A 22356-nucleotide genomic window follows, 5' to 3' on the forward strand; every position below is an offset into this window, starting at 1 on the left:
TGATATTATTTATTGATTGTGAAAAAGAAGGGTAGTTCGTATATAAAAGTTGATCAAAAAAAAAAAATTTTTTTTTTTTATATAATATATCTTTTATCTCAACGAATTCATTCACATTTTTTTTTTTTATATATTTGATCAACTAACGAAAAAAAAAACCCTTATTGTACATATAACGCGAATTATACCATTTTATATAAGATAATCGATTATTTATATATAAATATGTACCTATAGAATTTAATTCATTATCGCGCATGTAATAATTATATTTGTACAATATTATATAAGAAACCATCTCGGAAAAAAAAAGAAAGCATTCATAACAAATGTGTGATAATATTTGTAAAACTCGATACCTAATAAACCATTTTACGTTCTCAAAAAAAAAAAATTCTTTTTTCGTTTTGAAAATATTTGCCAAAAAAAAATTCCAATTAATGTTTTAAAATCTTTTTTTCCAAAATCAAGAAAAGGAGTAGAAAAAAAAATACAATTCAAAATATATCTTTTAAAAATTCTATATACGATATTAAATTATACAGAAAATGCAAATAAAGTCTCAAATAATAATATACATATTATATATTATAATAATATAAATATACACTAAAATCTAGAAAAACGAATATTTCTCTATTTTGATAAATAATACAAAAAATGTCTTTCGTAGGGCCTACAGTAGTTTTATTTATTTTTTTTCTTCATTACAAGGAGGCGTATAAATTAAAAAAACTGATTTATTCGGCCCACACAAAAATTTTTTTTTTACATAAAACCTTGTAATTCTGAAAAAAATAGGATTTTGACGAGATTTGCAGGAAATAAGACTTCTTTTTTGTTTGTTTTTTTTTTTTTGTTCAAAAAAAGTCAATTTTTCGATAACATATTACAAATAAGTATATTATACAGCTTTTTTTTTTGTTGTAAATTAAACAATTTTTTTTCACTAAGATCAACAATTTTTCGATAAAATTGCACAAAACTAATTTCTTTTCAATTATTTTACTTATAGTAATCTAAAAAATACATAATAGTGAGATTGATAAGAATTTTGTCTATTACTTCCTTTTTTTTTAAAAAAAAAAAAGGTCTTCTTTTTTAAAATGAATCAATCATTAGAAAAACAGAAAAAAATTTTATTTCCAATTTTTGAGGAACAAAAAGTAATTTAACAAATTATAATTTAGTTTCTTTTTTTGTAATGATTGATTCAAAATAAAATTCTCCATCTCTTTATAGTAAAAAGAAAATTATGATTTCTTTTTTAAAAAATAACAAAATCTCGAAAGACGCACTTAAATTTCTTTTTTTTTTTCTGAACACCACTGTTTCTTTTGAATCCATTATTATTATTAATTATTATAATTACTATGTAATGCAGTCTCGCTGTGTTTTCAATGAAAAAAAAATCAATATTACAGCAATAATGATCTAATTAAAAACATAGAGATTAAATTAATGTGTCGAAATACTAAAATAAAATGATTTTTCTATTTGTAATATGAGCAGGAACTATTTTTTTTTATTATTTTTTTTTTTGATTTTACGACAGTTAAACATAATGAATATATTTATAAAACATTTTCTTTTTGATTTGCAAAATTAACTCATATAGAATTTTGCTATTTCTTTTTTTTTTAATATCTATAGATCAATGACAGAACATTCTCTTTGACGATACGAATTGTCATCTAATGTCAATATTTAAAAAAAAAAAAAAAAAAAAAACAATGTTATTTTAATTTATTATACTATAACAAGTTTGAGTATAAGAAAAGAAATTAATTTATTAAATTTTATATAAAATATTCTACAAAGGAAAAAAAAGTCTAAAAATGCTAAATATAAAAAAATTAAAAAAATAAAAACGTTTTTCATTGTAATACAATTTTTTAAAAATAAAAAAAATTGTTATTTTTTCTTTAAAAAAGAAAATTTCTTTCAATTATCTTTCTTTTAATGAAAATTTCGCATTTTTATAGACTTTATTTTTTTCTTTATTTGTATAAAATACTTTAGTAATATTTATAAATTCTTTTCTAATTGTGTTTATAAAATTTACCATTTAGAAATAATGGCTTTTTGAGTGGATGAAAGATTTCTGTATTTGTAGCTCAAAAAAAAAAAAAAAAAAATAATAAATAAATAAATAAAAATAAAAAAAAAAAATATCTATCACAGAAAAATTAATAAATCACAACCAAGATGGACTTATCAAAAATTAGGCACTTAGGCAAAGAATTTGATTTTATTTTATTAATATGAAAGCACAAATGAGCCGCCGGAAAGTAAAAGGGCGCATAAAGTTTATGCGCCCTTTTATTTTCCGGCGGGTCAAATATTATGCAAGAAGAAAATAATAGAATAATAAAAAAAAATAAATAAAAAATAAATAATAAATTTTTTATATAAATTAACACAATCACAACTTTTGTATTTCAACCTACCAATTTTTTTTTTTTTTAAGTAAAAACTTCGAAATCTAATAAGGGAACAAAATAGTAAATTAAAATTATTTAGAAAATATTGTACCATTCTTTTCTGTAAGGCATTTCTCTTGCTAGATACAGGCATTTAGAAAAAAATTATATTCCCCTTCGAAGAATTAAAATTTTGTTCTAAATTATATACTTTAGAAGAAAAAAAAAAAAAATGTCAATTTTTAAGGAAAAAAAAATTTTAATAAAAATTTCTATATTATTTACTTACATTTTTAAGTAATAAAACTTTTTTTTTTGATATCGTCATTACAGAAAAAGGCGATTTCTTTTTTTTTATTTTAACAACAATTAGTTAATAAGTATTTTACTTAGAATAATTGAATTTTTAAAGAAATATTAAAATTATTAAAAATAATAATTGAACTTTGGTGGAAGAGTTATAGTTGGAATTTTAAAAAATTAAATTAAATTTTACAGAATTAAAAATAATTTATCAAATAATTTTTAGATAATATTTATTAAAAAGTAATTGAATTTTCAAAGATATAAAATTCAAATTTAAAAAAAAAAATAATTCAATGATTTTTGAAAAAAACATCAAATAATTTCTTAATTAAAATTTTTAGTGACGAAAAATTTATTAGAAATTATATAGACAAAAAAATTGAATTTCAAATGTTTTTTAATTGAAAAATGCTTTCACATAATTGAATGTTTAAAGAATATTATAAAAATATCTTATTATAATAATATAATATCTCGTACAAAAATTTGACATTTTTTTCTTCTAAATTATAAAATTTAGAAAAACATTTAAATTCTTCAAAGGGGGAATACAATTTTTTTTTCTATATCAGAAAAATACCTTAAATAGGCATCGAATAAAATGTTGAGCTAATATTATATTGAGTATTGTTTTCTCATAATAAAATTAAATAACAAAAAAAAATTATTATTATTATTATTTAAATGACAATTCGCATTATCAACAATTTACAATATATATAGTATATATACCATAATTAGTCTGACTGAGTATCTTAAAAATCTATATTCGCGAATCATAACGCTTACTGATATAAGTATCGTGATATGTCGCATAAATTAATGTCTACATGAAACAATTAAGTTTATACAGTTTTTTTTTTTTTTTTTTCTATATATTTTTTTTAATATACCTATGTATAGGAACAGACTATTATAATACAGAAATGCTTGTGCTAGTAACAAGTTCAGTAATCAACTATATATATTTATATATAAATAATATGAGAAGATTATATATATACGTATATATTGTTTAACTCTCCTATTTTCAACATTAGTCATTAATTAATCACAATGTGTGCAATTATTGCTAGTCTGTAGAAAAATAATTTGTTTATTTTTTTTTTTTTTCATTAAAAAAAGGGAGGAGTTTTTTTTCATATTCTCTCTAATATTTATAGATCCATGAGACGAGCACAAGCAAGATTCAACAAAAACCAAGTGTCTTATCAAAAGCAACCTAAAGGTAGAAACTGGTATTTTTTTTTTTTTTGTTATAAAAAAAAGTATCAGATGTTTTTAATAATTTGATTTTTTATAAATCACTTTGAATTATAAAAATTTTTTAAATTTTTAATTTTTTTAAAAAAAATGTTAAAAATTTACATTATAATAGATTAAAAAATTATTTCACAATATTTTCCGAAGTTGTTGAAACAAAAATTAATTTTTATTTAAGTAAAAAAAAATATATTAAAATAGATTTAAAAAATTATTTTACAATATTTTTGAAACTTTTGGAAACATAAAATTTTTATTTAACAAAAAAATATAATTTAAATTTTTATTATTTAAAAATTACTTCAATTTTTATATTTTGTTTGTGTGTGTGTGTTTTTTTTAGTTTTCGTAAATTTCAGTAAATAAATTTTTTTTTGCTATTTAGAAAAATTGATCAATTCAAATAAAATGTTTAAATAACTTTTTATAAAATAAATTTTTGTTTTCATAATTCTATAAAATCATTAAAATTTAATTTATTTTTCTAGGTTTTCAATTATTTTCAATTTCTAATTATTAAAATTATTTTTCGAAAATTTTTTCTTATATCTACATGAGATTAGTTAAAAACACGTTTCTTTAAGTATCGCTCAATTTAGCGACAATTTGATATATTTTTTTTAGTTATCAGTTCGACAGTTTAAGTATGAAAATTATTTGTACTTTCATGCAATGTGTACAAAAATACTGTTTTCTTTCTTTCGGTATTCATTAAAATTTAAATAAATGTTTTTTGTGTTTAAAAATTTAATTATTTAGGAAAATTTTTTTTAATGAACATAAATAATTAAAAATTCGTAAAATTTGTTTTTTATTTTTTTGGGAAAAAAAAAAAATGAAAAAATAATTTGTTTTCGATAAAAATTGTTATTAAAAAAAAATTCAATTCTGAATTTATAAAATTGTAAAAATAAAATTATTACATCTTTTTAAAAAAAAAAAATTCGTTAAAAATCTTTCATTATATTTGATATTGTTTTAAAATGAGCTTTGATGATAATATTCATATTATTATATACTCTTATGATTACGTTAAAAAATCTTTTAGCATATTGATTGTTAAGATTTGAAAAATGTGATTTACATACTATTTATATGTGAAATATTATTTATCAAAGTCCAAGTTTCTACCTATCAGTGCTTGAGAATATTCTTGGCAGTGTAATAATAAAATTACACTAATTTTATTAATTTACAATTCTCGAATATTTATATTATATTCAAAGGAGAATCTCTTTTTTTTCAATGAATCGCGATATTATGATTGTAAGATTCGTATACAAAAAAAAAATTGTTTCTTTCGAAAGAAATATAAAAAAAAAATTCGCAAAGACAGATTAATTTTGCAAATTATAAAAATTCGATTCTATTGAATCGAATTTTGATGCAAAATTCATTTTTTTTTAAATAATAAAATACTTGACTCGTCAAAAAAGAGCAAACTATTTTAATTTTCAATTTTGCTGCGTTAGTGCTCTTTATATATATATATATTTTTATATATATATAGTATGTATACAAGCTAGAATATTTAGGGAAAAACAACTATAATGAGATATGAATAATCACCGACAAAGAAGGAATTTTTTTTTTTTTTTATCGGATATGTCTCAATATCTACGCCAGTCTATTCTTCTTTACTAATTTATGAAATCTTAATGTTATTTGAATTTTTTTTTATAAATAAAAGACGAGAGAGTGAGCGAGAAAAAAAATTAATTCGTAAAAAAAAAAAACGACTCTCGTTAATTGAGTTATTTATAGAATTGACCGATCGAATATTATTATTATTATTGAGAATTTGAATTCTCGAGTTGTGCAAATTTTTCAAAAAAAATTTACACATTTTTTTTCGAACTAATCTCAATTACTAAAATATATATATATATGATTATATATAGTGTATTTTGTAAATCTCTTTTTTTAGCCTCTTTATGTTTTGCTCTGTCGAGGGATTGTAGTAATAGTAATAAATCCCAGATATTGCTTCTTTTTAAGATATTTTTTTTCCCTTCAGCTAATTTTTTTGTTTTCTCCCTCACAAGTAGTTAGAGTAAAAATTGAATTCCTACTTTTTTTTCTTCCCCCAACATTACTATAATATAGAAACTAGATCATCAAACTGGTGTTTGAGAAATTAAAAAATTTTTTTTTTTTCTATAAACGCGAGTTCAATGACTAGTTTTACTTAACATCAACAGTATTTTCTTTTTTTTTCCTTTTTTTTCTTTTTTTTTTAATATAAAATTTGATCACTCTCTTTGACAATTTGTAGACTATATACGAGAACAATCTCTGTGCGCTTAATGAACTTTCCGACAATTCTATTGTTCTGTATTTTCGAAACATTTCTAGATTTTTCTGCCTCTTTTTTTTTTTTTTTTTTTTTTTTGTCTTCTACATATATGCGAAATGGAAAAAAAGGGAATTTTTTTCTATCCCTTTTTATGCGCGTTAATCTTTTAGATTAACTTTGACTTTGACTTTCGGTATCAGTAAATTCTTGTATGTATGTATATGTATGAAAAAACAATTTTACCTTCGACATTTTTTTGTAATTGAGCATAACAAACAAGGAATTTCCTCTGCTCTCTTGGCATTGTTCATTTCAAGATGTTTGTGGGATTTTCCTCTTTTTTTTAATATATATGTGTGTATATATATTTTATGTGTGTATTTATAAGAAGACTGAGTCAGTTAGTGGCAATTGAAAGGTGGCGATACTCGCCAAGAATAAAGCCACCGTTGTCAATATTGCCGGAACAATGAGCGGTGAACCTACAAGCGATTGGAACGTCATTGTACCAATCAAGCCGGATATGCGTATTGCAGCTGCTATTAAACCAAATCCAGTACATCTGTAAGAAAACACAAAGAAGATGTTAATAAATATTTTACTTTAAATATCTAATGTTATTATAGGTAACCTTTTTTTAAAAAAATGATTGATTTATTATTTACCAAATAAATAAAAATAAATTTTTACCTTATATGTACGGGATAACTTTCAACAGTAGCAAGAATCAATGACGTCCAAGCTATTGCAAAAACTGCGAGAAAAGCACCTTCAAAGCTGAGAACAGCAGTTCTACTTGTATCCGTAAAAACCAAGCAAAGTGCAACGATGGAAGAAAAGAATAAAGAGATACCTGCAAAAAAAACAAATTTTACAATTAAATGAAAAATTATTTAAAATTTAAAAAATCCGACAATACAATAATTTATGTAATTTGATTTTAATGACACTTAAAATTAGACACAATATTATAGGTTACTAACTAAAAATTGAAAAAACAACAATAAATAATAAACAATAATAATAAAAAAATCAAAAAATTCTTAAAAAATTGCAAAATAACCCTTTTTCGGGTTAAAATTGAAAAAAGATGTTACATAAAAATAGTTTGTAAGATTTTCTAAAAGCATATATGCAAAGTATTTTGATTTATTTGAAAATAATTGAAAATAGATTTTTCAAGGACGGTGTCGAGGTCACGGGGTCGGTGTCGTTTTTCGAAATTTGTTAACTTAATATAATAGAAGATTTTATTTTTAATTGAAATATTTTATGATAATTTTCAAATTGTCAAAATTCTGTTCATTTTAATTTTTATGAAATATGAGAATATAAAATTTACCAATTATCTTTGGTCTCCGTAAATTAGTGAGTGCAAATCCAGTGAATGCTGCCGATAAAACGATCATTATTTGTCCAACAAGATGACCATAAATTACCTCCTCAATGTAAATATTATAATCCAAATCCATCGTTGGACATGGATTACTTATACTTAATTCCGTGTTATTTTCAAATTTGCATCTAACAAATACCTGAGCTGATAGATCTGTGTCCAAAAATCTTTAAACATATTTTTTTTTCAACATATAAGTAAATAATTCTATTTATAATTTCATAAAAAAAAAAAATTATAAAAACGTAAAGGAAAATAATTACTTACTTGGAATTTTCGATAATACTGTCTATAAAATGTGTTTTGCTAGACTTGATGCTACTGAATTCCACAGCTTGGAAAGTGCAATTATCAAAATCAACGTGACTAAATATCATTTTATTAAATCTGAAATTCAAAAATTCGTTTTTTAGATAAAAAAAAAAGTTTCATTTTTAAAAAACTTTTAAGTTTCATTTAACTTCAGTAATTAAAATGAAAATCCATTTTTTCTTCTCTGTTGTAACTTACTTGCAATTAAAAAATTTTGAATCCTTATATTGTCGATTTTCCAAGGAACCTGTGAATGTTTTGTTCGTGAGTTCTTGGTCTTTGAATACTTCGGTGTGAGTTTTGTACTCGATTGCTCGCAATAATTTCACATATTCCGGACACCAAACCATTAATCCATATAATCTAAAATTGAATTTTTTTTTTTTTTTTGAGAAATTAAATTATAAATAAATAAATTAAATTATTGAACAAAATTCAAGGATTTTTCTCCGGTTTAAAAAAAAATTTCAAAGTTGAAATTGAAATTTTATCAGATAATTTTAAATTAGTATTAAACGTGGCTTATTTTAAGTGTAAAACAAGAATTAAGTACTAGGGAAAATATCTTTAATTCTAGTATTAAAACGATAATTATTTTTTAAAATATCATTTTAAAGTTATAAAATTTTATAATCTAACAACTTTGTATAAAATTACATAAAATATAAAAAAAAATATTGTTTAAAACAAATTAAAAAAAATTTTAATTCATAAAATATGTAAAATTAATTAGAAATTGTAAATTTTAAAGGAGAAAACTCACCCAAACGCTGAAGCAGACCAAATGACTAGAAGTACAACAGTTGCCCGCAAATGTTGCGATGAAAAGAGTTCAAGAAACGAATTCCAGAACTACAAAAAGAAAGAAAGAAAACCAAAAAAAACGAAGTTATTAAAACAGTTTTAAAAAAAAGTGTTTCTTATCCACGCCGATTAAATTCACAATGTCTATTATCAAGAGACGCATGAATAAGCTCCGAAAATTAATTTACTACAATTTTCATTTGACATAATTTAAAATAGTTAAATTTTTTTTAAATTTGCGCGCTATTTTTTCAGCTTCATATTTATTCGGACAAATAAAATTTCAGTAAAATAAAAATTCGCGGCGTTTTAAGAATTTTTAAAAGAACATTTTTTTCAAGAAAAATTTGTTTTTTTTTCTCAATCATTGATTATAAACTGAATTTCATCGACATTTTTATGTTCAATGAAATCGAAAAATGGAGAAAAATAAATACCATTCCGATTGAGTAGAGGATATCACCCAGAACACTTGAATGATCCGAGGGTGATGGTGGAGCCAAGGGACACGGTCTTTTATTCGGAAGTTCCAATTCCGAAAGTTGATATTCAGCTTCCGCTGCTGCCTTCTTTGAGTCATTTTTCTTATATATCCTCTAAAAAAAAAAAAACGATACTTTCAATTGCAAATTTGAATTTTTGTTCAATTTTAAAAAAAAATAAAAATTTTTAACAAAAAGTATATGAAATTAAAAAAAAAGTTATTCAAACCTCATTTTTAATTAAATATAAAATAATAAATTTATTGAATCATAGTTTTAATTTTATAAATTAAATTGCTGTTATACCCGTTTTCGACCAATTTTTAGTCTTTTTTGTTTTTACGGACAGAAATATGGAATTTATTTATAAAAAAAATAAATTTTTAATACACACCTGGTACACCATCATAGCCTCAACATCGCGACCAGCTTCAATGAGATATCGTGGACTTTCCGGTAAAAATACAAGGCCAATTGTAGAGCCAAGTGCAGGTAAGCAGCAAAGCAAGAGAAAACGATGCCACGCGCTAAAATGTTCCTTATTTTCCAAGACAATCATATCTCCAGTTGTTGGCAATATAGCCATGGCAATTAAAGCAGTGTAAACACCGCCAATTGCTCCCACGCAAACAAGAGCCGCAACCCATCGTCCTCGTCTTGATCTTGGACAACATTCCGCCAAATATGTGAATGTCAACGGCAAAGCTCCGCCAACACTAAAACATTTTTATTATATAATTAAAGCAAAAAAATTCAAATTCCACGCAAAGTTTTATTTAAAAATTCGGTTTCTTTTTACTCTCTATTTCTTTATTTATTATTTCTAACTTTATTCATAATTTCAAGTAATTTTTAATTTCCTTGTAATTAAATTTATTTTTAAAATGTCTATTCAAATTTTTTTTTTGAAATTTATATTTCGTTTTCAAATTAGAATAAATGTTTTTTTTTTAATTGAAAAAAAGAGAATTTTTTTTTAATAAAAAACTATTGTTATTGACTAGGAAAAAAAAATGATAAATTTTTTTACCCAACAGCAGAGCAGAGTCTAGCAGTCATGAAGGTGCCATAAGTTGGCATAAACGTAGCAACAGCGCTGAATATTACGTGAACCAACATTGCTGATATCAAAGTTCTCCATCTTCCAAGTCGATCGCCCAATCCTCCCCAACAAAGTCCTCCCAAAGCAAGTCCCAAAAGTGTGATATTCGCTAAATAATTTAATAATAATAATAATTTTTCAGTAATTTAATCTTTTATTTTTTTTTTAATTTATTTTGTTCATTGTACACTTTTTGAGGTTTAGAATATATTACTCCTCCTCAATTTTTTTTTTATTTATTCTTTAATTTATCAGAGTGTCTAACAACTGCTAGGAAAAAAATTCCCTAACTTTTCACTGACTTAAATTGCACTAAAAAATTTTTATTTTGATCAAATAAAATTTATTTTGAAAAATTAAATTTTTTAAATTTATTTCTTTATTTAAAAAATAAAATTTGTTTTTAATTTTTAAACTTATTATCGGGCTCCGTTTACTTAGCGGGGGTTTCCTACCTTCTCGGCACGGTATTTTTCAGTCTTTCTCTAAATAACATTTTATAATTAATTTTCGATTTTTAGTAATACTTAATATTCTTTTTTTGACACAGAATTAGATTAGACGTAGTATATAGAAGGAATCTGAGGATAGACCCTTCAATCTCACGTGGAATTGCTCATATATTTTACATAATTAACACGAAATTTTAGATGGTTAAAAGTTGAACAATTTTTGAATAATTGCGCGAATCACAAAACCCATAAAATCTCACGGATTAATTTTTAAGTCGCGGTTTTCTCCCAATTCAAATTTCTCCCGGCTTTCTCCCGGTTGGCTGGTCACCCTGAATAAATAAATTGGGGTGCGTATAAATATTCTCAACATTTAATTTAAAAGAATTTTTACGGCGTCAAATATTAAATTATTAAATTTTTATTTAGTAAAATTATATAAAGCAGATTTTCTAGTACATCGAATTTCAAATTAAGATAATTTCAATTTAACAGAATTTATCTCAAGAAAAATTGCATAAAGTACATTTTTTTTTTAACAGAATTGTTATTTTAGTAAATTTTGATTTATCAAAATATTTATTTAATAGAATTGTCATTGAATAAATCCACAATTAACAGAATTTCTATTTAACAAAATTCTTAATTAACAAAGTTTTTATTAAAGAAAATTTTAATTCGAACTAATTCTTATTTAACAGAATTCTCATTTAAGAAAAATTCTACTTAGTTCTCTTTTTAAAGTCAATTTTTATAGACATAAATTTCGTTAAATTGAAATTATATTAATTTAAAATTTTTAAAAAGTATTAGAAAAAATGCTTTATAAGAATTCTGCTAAATAGAAATTCTTTTAAATCGAATTTTAGTTAAATGTAAATTGAAAATTTTGCACAATATAAAATTCACTTTATACAATTTTGCTAAATAGAAATTCGATAATTTAAGATTCGACGCCATACAAATTTTTATAAGTTAAATGTGGGTTTTTGCATTAAATAATAAAAATTATTCGTATTAATGAATAATTTATTTTATTTGAAGTTGAACCGATAAAATAAAATTGTATCAAATAATTTTTATTTATATTAAAAAACCAAATAATTCACTGCAAAAAAATTAATTAATTGTTATCCAAGTTTAAAAAAATCATTTATTAGATTCAATAAATAGTAGTAAATAATTATTTAATTTGCAATTGTTTTGGGAAGAAAATAAAAAAATTTTTGAAACTGATAGTTACTTTAATTTATTAATAAAAAATTCCAGAAAATTAAAGAAAATTCCCTGACTTTTCCTGACCGTTAGACACCCTGATTTATTTATCAATTTATTTATTAATTTATTTTTTAATTTATTTATCAATTTATTTTTTAATTTATTTATTAATTTATTTATTAATAATAATAACTTATTTATTTATATGTAAACGAAATACAAAGAGAAAAAACGCCTTTCGTACAAAGTACTCATTGTTAAGAATGAAACAAATTAAGAGAAAGAAATTTTTTTTTATATATTTTATCAATAAAATAAGTATTTTTTATACATTTTCGTTTGCGTAAAAAAATAGATCTCAAAAATTTAATTGTGTTACCATAGAATTGATAAAATTTTATAATTCTTTTATTTTTTTTTTTACTCACCTAGCCATCCTTTTTCACTGTCTTCAATACACAATTCGACTTCTGCACTTGGAAGAATATAAGGAACAACGAAAAATTCGATAGTATCGGCTGCGAGACTTAAACCTGCGAAGAATGTCACCAGAAACTGAAAATAACCAACGCCAACCTAGAAGAAAATATTTTTCTCAATTTAAACAATTTCAATTAATTTAATAACAATTAAAATGATGCTGAAGTACGCAAAAGTTTTTATAAACGAAAACGAAAAAAATAATGAGAGGATACTTATTATTTTGGCTTAAAATTCAAATTATTCGGAGGTAATAACTGACTTTTACAAAACTATTAATTTATTGAATGTTTGTGCAAATCAAAATTCGAGATAAATTAACTTAAAAAAATAATTTTTTTTTAATTTTTCATTTTTTTAAACGTTACGGACCTCATCAATTAAAATAACTATAAGCTGAAGTACGCAACTTTTATAATAAACGATTTTTAAAGAAAAAATTTTTTAAATCCTATAATTTTTCGTCTAAAAAATATTTCTTGTAGTTTTCATTAATCAACAAATTATAAAAAAAAATATTTTTTAAGCAAAAAATTATAGAATTTTTCATTATTAAAAATTATTTCTTTAAAAATCGATTACCATAATTTTAATATATTTATTTTATTTTTATAATAAAATGTACTGCAAATTCAGAACGTTCAAATGAACATTAAAATTTGTTTTACTACTTCTTTAAAGTTGAAATTTTTTGATAAAATTTCTTTTTTGTTTTATCTGTTTCTGAAGAAAACATGTTGAAATGAAATTGTGCGTTTCTTTTTCTTTTACATTGATTCAAAATTTCAAAGTAATCGTTATCTTTATGTTTTGTTATTAAAAAAGCAACAGAGTAATAAAAATTATTATTCTAATTTATGATAAAATATTGGTTTTTGTTTCAAAATATAAATTAATAATTTAATAAATGTTTAATTTGTTTATTTTGCATTGTAGTATTTTTTTTTTATTTATCAGTTATAGCTTCCAGCTTTTTTTGAACCGGAAGTGGACTTGGTTCAATAAAAACTAAAATAAATACATATAAACTAATCTACTCGCGTGACTATTTTTCATTGCGGTATTATAATTTTAAATAATTTATAGAGCAAAAAAAGAAATAATTTCGTTCATTTGAAAATAAAAAATTTCAAACACATATTTTTAACTCAATTATTAAGATTATTAATATTAATTGTAATACAATTAAACTAAAAATAGTTATATTATAAAAAAAAATTAAATTATTTATTAAATTTATTTAATAAATATAAAAAAAATGTTTCGAAAATAAAATAACAAATAGAATTTCAATGGTAGTTTTTGATTAAAATTCTAAACTCGAAAACTTTGAATGTTTTTGTAGAAAAGGATAAAAAGAGCAACTTTTCTTCGCACCCAAAATATTATTAATTATTAATAAATAAATAACAATCGCAACACTCGAAATTTCAATTAAAAATAGTCAAATTATTTTTAATTATTTTTACTGCCTCAAAGTTAGTTTTTACAACAAAAAAAAAATCCTTTTGTTCAACAAAATAGCATAATTTTCAGATAAATTTAATTTTTTTAATCTTTTCAATTTAGAGGTTATTCCAAATTCAATTTTCCTTCTTAATTAAACATTATTTATAAATAACTCTAAACATTTAAAAAAAAAAAAAGAATTGTATATCCCTTGACAAAAAAGATAATTATAAACATAAATTTTTTTTTTTTTCTAAAAATTCTCAAATGCGCAATGCAATAGTAATAAATCATCGAAATGACAAAATTTTTCGTAAAATTAGTCACATCGCAGACAATGTCAAAACAATATATGTATATATATATTATATTTACAGGACAATCTTTCAGGAATCCAAGAATTTCTTGGGGCGCTTGTTTCTCACGAATAATGGATTCATCAGGAGGATCTTGTTGATCGTGATCTTCCATTATAAAATATTAAGAAAAAAAAAAAAAAAAAAATTTAATTTTATCACGAGACACACATTTGTACTATAGATAAATATACGGCCAGTGTTGGCTGAGAACAATTAAAAATTGAACAATAATATACAAAAGTGCGACAAAAATACAAAACAGCTGCGCGGATTCCGAGAAAAACCGGACGTGACTTTTAGGTTATGTTTGACGTTTGAAAGGAAATTGTTTTTTGTTTTCAAAGCGCGGTAAATTTCAAAATTTTTGGAGTAAAAAAAAACAAAAAGAAAAATAGAAATAGAAAATAAAAATTAACTGGAAAAATTTTCAAAAAAAAATAAAAATAAATACCTGTTTTATGGCTTCTTCATGAAATTGTGCAGCGGTAGAATCAATAAGATCATGTTCAGCTGGATCGGCTGATGTTGTACTAATATCCGTATCAGCAGCTTTAGATGTTTGTGTTGTCATTTCTTCTGTATATAATAATCCAATCCTAGTTGTCAAAGATCGTTCCCCAACTCCTGAAGGCGGTGCGTTGCCTTTCAAGGAGGATACAAGCCATTGGCTTTCCTCTGACGAGGGCATTACTGCCACAAATCATCTAGAAAAAAATGTTTAATCCTCATATTTCGAAAATTTATTTATATTCAAAAATTCATTATTTTTTTTTCGAAAAATTGTTTCTCTTCCAAAAAAACAAAATTTGCAAATAAAAAAAAAAAAATTCAATATAATAAAAATACTAAAAATATAATTCATAAAACACCCAATATTGAATTTATCGTTTTTAAAAATTAAATTTATACCTGAAATATGTATATATATATAGAATTATATAATTACATAATCGTGTTCTCAAAGATATATAAACGAAATTTTGCCCCATTGAAATAATTTCAGTTTTAAAAATATTAATTCCATTTTTTTTTACTGATAATAATAGTTTGAAGAAACAAAATCCTGTTTTTTTTTTTTTTAAATAATCCATTGATATTTCTTATAAAAATTTAAAAATATTTATCAGTAAACGAGGAGAATCTGAAAAATTTAAAGATAAAAAAAAAAAAATACCAGTGAATGTAAAAAATTTTTCTATTTTCCATATTCACATTTTTAAATTGAGAAAAAAAAATTATTACATATAAATTATTAAAATTAAATTCTTAATTATTGACGTTTCTTTTTGTATTTTATACATTCCATTTTTTTTTACAAAAAAAAAAGAAATTTCTAAATATATTTTTCACTGTTCAAACTAGTAAAAAGAAAAATTTACCTACCTGGTTAATTTGAAATGTTAATTCCCAATTTCCCAATGTTCAAAAACTCGATTAAATTTTCCTCTTTAGTTTTGTAATTTAACGCAAAAATTATAAAAAAAAAATTCCGCTTTCTAGAAAATTACATGTATATATATATACATATATATACGTGTGTGTGTGTGTGTATTTGTACGATCTGAGAAATTATTCCACTTTTTCTCTATTTTTCCTTTTTATATTTTTGCGTCATTGAATTTTTTTTTTTTAATTAAAAAAGTGAATTTTTTTTTTTTGATTTTTGCGCTTAAAAAATAGACACTTTTTTCTTGTTGATTCGTAGAATTTTTTTTTTTTTTTTCTCGTCGAATTTAGACGAATGAATTGCAAACAAATTGACAAAAGAGAATATTTTCACTTGATAATTGAATATTTTCTAATAATTGCGCGTCAAGTTTTGATTCAAATTTAATATTTCCAATAAAACTATTTGATAGTTGATAGCTGCCGACGACGACGACGACATTTTCACAAGTCGAGGGAAACATTGTGTTTAGTGTTTATCGATTTAAGCAAGCGCTCACTCGCTCAGCATTTTCAATTGTGTTCAAAAGACCAGTATATATGTATAGAGAGCAATTTTGTATATACGTCTTAAACGTGTAAATGTAGAATATATATATGTACCACATTCAAATCGATAACCTTGATCATCACAGAGAACCTTTTACCGACCGAAGATGAATTTTTCCACTTGTAATTAAACAAAAAAAAAAAAAAACATAATTTTCCAGTCTCTATTATTATTTCTCTTATCACTGAAAGAAAAATCTATTTATTTCCACTATTTCTCTACATTTTACAAAAAAAAATATTTTACAAAAATTTCTTTTTTTAAATTTACTATTAGAAAAAATTCTATTAAATTTTATAATTAAAAAAAAATTTACAAATTCAATTGTAAAATTAGGACTATAATTTTGTCTCAGGAAAAGTTTTTTTTTTTTTTATTTTTTTTCCACTTTTTCTCTACACATTTTACAAAAATTATATTGATTTTTTTTAGAAATTTTTTGAAATTATTTCAAATTCGTTTAAATTTTTTTTTAATAAAAAATAGATAAAAAAAATAAGTTTAACGAATTCAATTTTAGAATTAGAATTTATTTTTCATACCAGAAAAATCATGAGAACAATAAAAAATGCAGTGAATAATATAAAATATTAATCATAAACAAAAGAAAAATTTTAAGGGTTTAATATTTAATTTGAATAAATGTTAAAAATCATTTCAATTTATTTATTTATTTGAAAGATTAATTTTCTATTTTTTTCAAATAAAACTTGAGACAAATATCGAATATTTTTTTTCTATCGAGATCAAAAATAAAGTTTGCATAATTCATATATATGTAAAATAAAATTATAAACACTTGTTTGGCTTCTCACAGGTTTCTTGATTCAATTATTTTATTTTATTGACTTTTCAATGAAATAAATTATAATTAAATAAATAATTAATAGTGAAAATTCAAATAATCGAACGAAAAAACAAAAAAAAAGAAAAGTTCTAAAATTTGAACTTTTAATTTTCTAAATCATACTAAGGAAAAAAAATCAAGAAAATCAAAGAGAAAACCAGAAAAAAAATATATATACATAGGGAATTTTTTTAAAAATTAAAAAATATCAATTTTTTAGATTTAAAAAAAAAATTAATGTAAAATATTTCGAAAAATTAATTAATTTAGTAAAATAATTTTCTTTTACTTTAATTACGAAACTATTGGTTGCCATTGAGAAAGTTTTTTCTTCGCCGCTTCTTCGCTGTCGGCTTCATCAGAATTTTCCAATTCATTATCACTTTTTTCCTCCTTTGTATCATCTTCATCTGAATCGAGTTCCATTTTATCCATTAATTCCTTTGCTGGATTAAATACACCATTCGTGGGAACATTACATATAAAACATCTTTTACTTTTTTTATAATGTTCCAAGGCACAAACCTCACAAAAATAATGTTTACATCTGTAAATTATTTTTCAATCATTTAAAATTTTTATAGACTTTGATTACTTCAATAATCAACGATGTAAATTTTTTTCAATAACTAAATAAATTAATTAATTTACAAATAAGGAATTATGTTAATAATAATTTTATTAAATTAATTAAACTTACTTAGTGACAACGGGTCTACTAAAACTATTCCGACAAATGAAACATTTAAACGGTAAAGTTTCTTCGTCGCTGTCAATTTCATATTTTCCATCATCGTCATCATTGTCACTGTCATTTTTATTACCCGCCGCTGCTTCACGTTCCAATTGCCAACCCAATTTATAATCTGATCGATCGTGAAGAAATTTACAACTATCTGTAAAGGAATAAATAATTATTTTCGAAAAAAAAAAAAAACAAAATTCTATCCATAGAATAAGAATTGAGATTTAGAATTTTACATAAAGAGAGAAAAAAAAAATATTCAAACCTCCAAAACCACAGAATCCAGTTTCTTTATAGTCCTTGCAAATATCTGGCTGATAATCCCATCGAACTGTTGCTCTTAAATTTGCTGGTGCTCGAATTGGTCCTTTTCGAACCATTCCACTTGATGCATTACCCGCAGCTGAGTCCTTCTTTTTGAAATACTGAGCATAATTATTTATTCCTCTGTATATTTTATCGTCTTCTTTACCTTCGAGCTCCTAAAAAGAAAAAGAATAAATAAATATTAATTAAAACTTCAAAGAAAAAAACGTTACAAAAATAGTAATTCTCCTTTAAATATTTGAAAAAAAGGATATTTATTAAAAATTGTTAGTTAACAAATACATATTTGAAAGGTCTAATGATAATTAATTTAATATTAATATTATTAATAACAATAATAATATTAAATTAATTATTAATTATTATTATTATATAATAATAAAATGCTTGGTCTGTCCTTCTGTCCTAACTTGAAGTTGGCCTTTTCTGATTTCACGTGTTTTTTTGAATAATAATCTTATGACGTGTCAAATTTTGACAATTCTTTTTCTCATTTTTGCCAAAGTTGTATAATTGTGTTTCCAAATTTCGGAATAAGTTTCTTTAAAATTCCAAATTCGAAAATTCAATTCACGAAGCTGAAGTACACAACGTTTACCAACGAAATTTTTTTTAAAGTTGTATATTGATTCAAAAATTGTATAAAATTTATGATGAGAAAAAAGAAGCGCCAGGAAATTTCGTACAAGATAGTAATTTGAAAAAAATTTATTTTTAAAAATTAATTTTTAAGGTACCTGGGGCCAACGAATACCTATTAAATATTAATTATAAAAACACAGGCCTCGAATCAACTTAAAGACACAAAAAGTCGTTTTAGTCGATTTATATTCCAAAAAAAGTGGATTTGTTTTTTATTTTAACAAAAATATTTTACAGATTTTTAAATAAAAAATTTTTTTTAATAATAATCCTTTTAGAAGGGTTAAAGTTAAAATTTTTAGAAATAATTAAATTTCAAAAGATATTGTTAATTTTCAAACAATTATTAAATTTTACAGAACTAAAAATAATTTATCAAACAATTTTTGAAAAACATTTTTTAAATTTAATTGAATTTTCAAAGATTTAAAATTGAGATTTTTGAAATTAATTGAAACTTTAAGTGTTTTGTAATTAAAATTTTAGATGATTTCACTAAAAATTTATTAGAAAATGCGGACAAAATACAATAATTTGAAAATCATTTTTAATTGAAAAATGATTTCAGATAGTTGAAATTTCAAAGAATATTATTAAAATAGTTAAAAATAATTTAATTTCCTTAGAGTTATAATTGAAATTATTAAATTTCAAAAAAAAAATTTTCGATGGAAAATTTTAAAAATAATTAAATTTTAGATGCTTTTAAATTAAAATTATTGAAAATTCAATTAATTTTGAATTCAAATTTTTGAGAATAATGAAATTTTATTTGATTTTAAATTTGGAAAATAATTGAATTTCAGTTCATTTTGAATTGAAAATTTTGGGAAATAATTGAATTTTAATTGAAATTTTGGATAATAATTTAATTTAAGTTCATTTTTTATTGAAAATTTGGATAATTAATTTTGAATAGAAATTTTAGAAAATAATTGAATTTTATTTCATTTTAAATTGAAAACTTGGTAAATAATTAAATTTTAAATTGAAAATTTTGGATAATTATTGGATTTTTAATTGATTTTGAATTAAAATTTCGGGTAATAATTGAATTTTAGTTTATTTTAAATTGAAATTTTTAAAAAATAATTCAATTTTATTGTGATATTTTTTTTTAAATTATAAACAATTGTTAAATTTCATAAAAATTTTAATTGAAAAAATAATTTTTATATAATTGAATTTGTGATGTATTTCATTAAAATTATTAAAAATAAATAATTTAGTGAAGAATCATTTTAGTTCAAAATTTGTTAAATAATTGAATTGAAGAAGATCTAAAGAAGATCTACATTTTATAATAAAAAAATGTATTTTATTTACATTTTTTTTCAAATGAAAAAAAATGTCGCATTTTATTAAAATAAGTCGATAAAAGTCGTATTTTTGAAAAAAGTCGGAAAAAGTCGTATAATCCGAGGCCTGTAAACATATAATTTCCATTATTATCATTTAATATGTAATAATATTCTAATAAATTAAATTATTATTGATAATATTAATCTTTAATTTCTTTATAACAAACAATTAAATACTCAATTTGGCGCGCTTGCGCGCGTTTAATTTTGCTAGTAATTAATAATCATCATTGATCATTTCATTCGGGTCACGAAATAAAATAAAATTTAACGTTTATGAATAAAAAAGTTCGTTAAATATTTAATTATTAATGTATTTTTGAATACAGAAAGCAAAATTCTATCATAAATTTTGAAATTAAAAAAGTAGTAAATAAATTGTTCCTTCATTTGAACGATCAGAATTAAAGGCACATTTTATGATCAATGATTGAAAAAAAAAATATATTTTTCACTCAAAGAAAAATAACGAAGCTGAAGTACGCAACGTTTATGATAAACGATTTTCAAAAGAAATAATCTTTAAAAATGAAAAATTCTATAATTTTTCGCCTAAAAAAATATTTCTTGTTGTCATTAATCAACAAATTATAAAAAAAAATTTTTTAGGCAAAAAATTAAAGAATTTTTCATTTTAAAAATTTATTTCTTTAAAAATCGTTTATCATAAACATTGTGTACTTCATCTTCGTGAAAAATAACTAATTTTCTTGGCTAGGAAAATTTTTTTCAAAAATAATTTTTGATTAAGAAACGTTGAAAAAAAATTTGTAGATAAAAAATAAAAAAAAAATTGCAAAGAGCTGTAGATAAAACGATTTATAAATAATATAATTATTTGAATTTAATATAAATAGTTGCAAATGAAAATTTTGACATTAATATAAATATGATTTTAAATTCAAAATTTCAAAAATAATTTTCGAAGAATTTACTTGGATTTATTTTATTTTAAAATTACAATTTTGAAAATAATTTAATTTCTCATGACTTTTAATTACAATGATGTTAAATAATTGAAATTTGGTAAAATTTAACTGCAGATTTTTAAAATAATTGAATTTTTTGAAAGGATATTAAAATTTTTGAAAATATAAACTTAAATTTTTGTAGAATTTAATAATTTTTGAGCTTAAGTAAAAAATTTCTTAGATATAAAGCATAAAAATAAATTTTTAAGAGCAAAATAATAGCAATAATTGATACTATTTGAAAGCATAATTAAATAACAAAAAAAAATTAGAAAGAGAAATTTTTTTTTTTCTTCTAAATACCTTGTTTATTTTTTGAGCCTTTTCAAAAATAGCCTGAGCATCTTTATCAACTTCAGTTTCAATTTCAAGTGTTGCAGTTGCTCCTTGATCTTGAGGTCCAACTGGCATTGGTGTCGCAAGACTTTTATATGAAACTGAAACACTTTTTTCTTCCTCACTTTCGGAAGAATCAACTGATTTTTTCTGTTTTCGATATTTCATTGTCTATAAATAAAAGCAAAAGAAAATAATCGTAAAAAAAGTAGAAAAAATTTAGTTTCTAAAAAATTAAATAACAATAATAATAAACAAATAATCGATCCAAAATACTTATATATATGTAAACATTTTAAGAATAATTAACAATAAATAAAGGTCATAATAATATAATCATTTATCCGTAACATATAAAAACTTAATTATTCAAAACAAAATTGAGGTTAGGTATGACAAAAATAAATTCTTGACACTTACACTTTGTCTCAAGGGATTCTTTGAATCGATTTTTTTCTCCTTTTTAACAATTGTTGTGTCATCTTCACTGCTTCCTGAAAATAAATTAAATATTATTATAATTTTAATTATTAATCGTTTTAAGACGTCAAAACAAATTCACTTGTATAAAATCTCCATTTATGTATTGTACAATTATTTAAAACTTTACCATTTTCGGAATCAGTGCCTTTTCGTTTACGAACAGATAAATTTTTAGATTTTCTCTTTTTAAATAAAAAAGTAGAATTTTTCTCTTGTAATTCTGAATCGACCATGTTGTGTGTTGTTTGTTTGTATTTTTAACCAGGGTTGGGAACGTACAATACTCTAAATAAAGAGACGCCTACT

General features: G+C 22.0%; 2 protein-coding genes across 4 annotated transcripts; both read right to left on the reverse strand.

The window, feature by feature from the left end:
* Positions 1 to 3582: 3582 nt before the first annotated feature.
* Positions 3583 to 16456, reverse strand: LOC127277774 (synaptic vesicle glycoprotein 2B-like). Of its 3 annotated transcripts, XM_051299145.1 has the most exons (13): positions 15726 to 16456; positions 15289 to 15483; positions 14794 to 15046; positions 12483 to 12630; positions 10313 to 10493; positions 9677 to 9998; positions 9238 to 9396; positions 8760 to 8848; positions 8195 to 8359; positions 7952 to 8071; positions 7631 to 7851; positions 6979 to 7141; positions 3583 to 6850 (listed from the first exon to the last, which is right to left on the reverse strand). In XM_051299145.1, exons 3-13 carry the CDS (start codon positions 15028 to 15030, stop codon positions 6670 to 6672), a joined length of 1986 nt encoding a protein of 661 aa, XP_051155102.1. In that variant the 5' UTR covers positions 15031 to 15046; positions 15289 to 15483; positions 15726 to 16456; the 3' UTR covers positions 3583 to 6669. The 3 variants fall into 3 exon arrangements, with proteins under 3 accessions (XP_051155102.1, XP_051155101.1, XP_051155103.1); XM_051299144.1 differs by lacking the exon at positions 15289 to 15483; XM_051299146.1 differs by lacking the exons at positions 14794 to 15046; positions 15289 to 15483; positions 15726 to 16456 and adding an exon at positions 14359 to 14641.
* A 587-nt stretch (positions 16457 to 17043) lies between these two features.
* On the reverse strand, positions 17044 to 22344 carry LOC127277778 (E3 ubiquitin-protein ligase RNF113A). Its single transcript, XM_051299149.1, has 6 exons — positions 22178 to 22344; positions 21988 to 22061; positions 21535 to 21738; positions 18196 to 18412; positions 17886 to 18081; positions 17044 to 17732 (listed from the first exon to the last, which is right to left on the reverse strand). Exons 1-6 carry the CDS (start codon positions 22281 to 22283, stop codon positions 17480 to 17482), a joined length of 1050 nt encoding a protein of 349 aa, XP_051155106.1. The 5' UTR covers positions 22284 to 22344; the 3' UTR covers positions 17044 to 17479.
* Between the last annotated feature and the right edge of the window lie 12 nt (positions 22345 to 22356).

Source organism: Leptopilina boulardi, unplaced genomic scaffold (genome assembly GCF_019393585.1).
Source record: "Leptopilina boulardi isolate dan_hultmark-lab unplaced genomic scaffold, ZJU_Lbou_2.1 LbouV2_179, whole genome shotgun sequence".
Lineage (NCBI taxonomy): Eukaryota > Metazoa > Arthropoda > Insecta > Hymenoptera > Figitidae > Leptopilina > Leptopilina boulardi.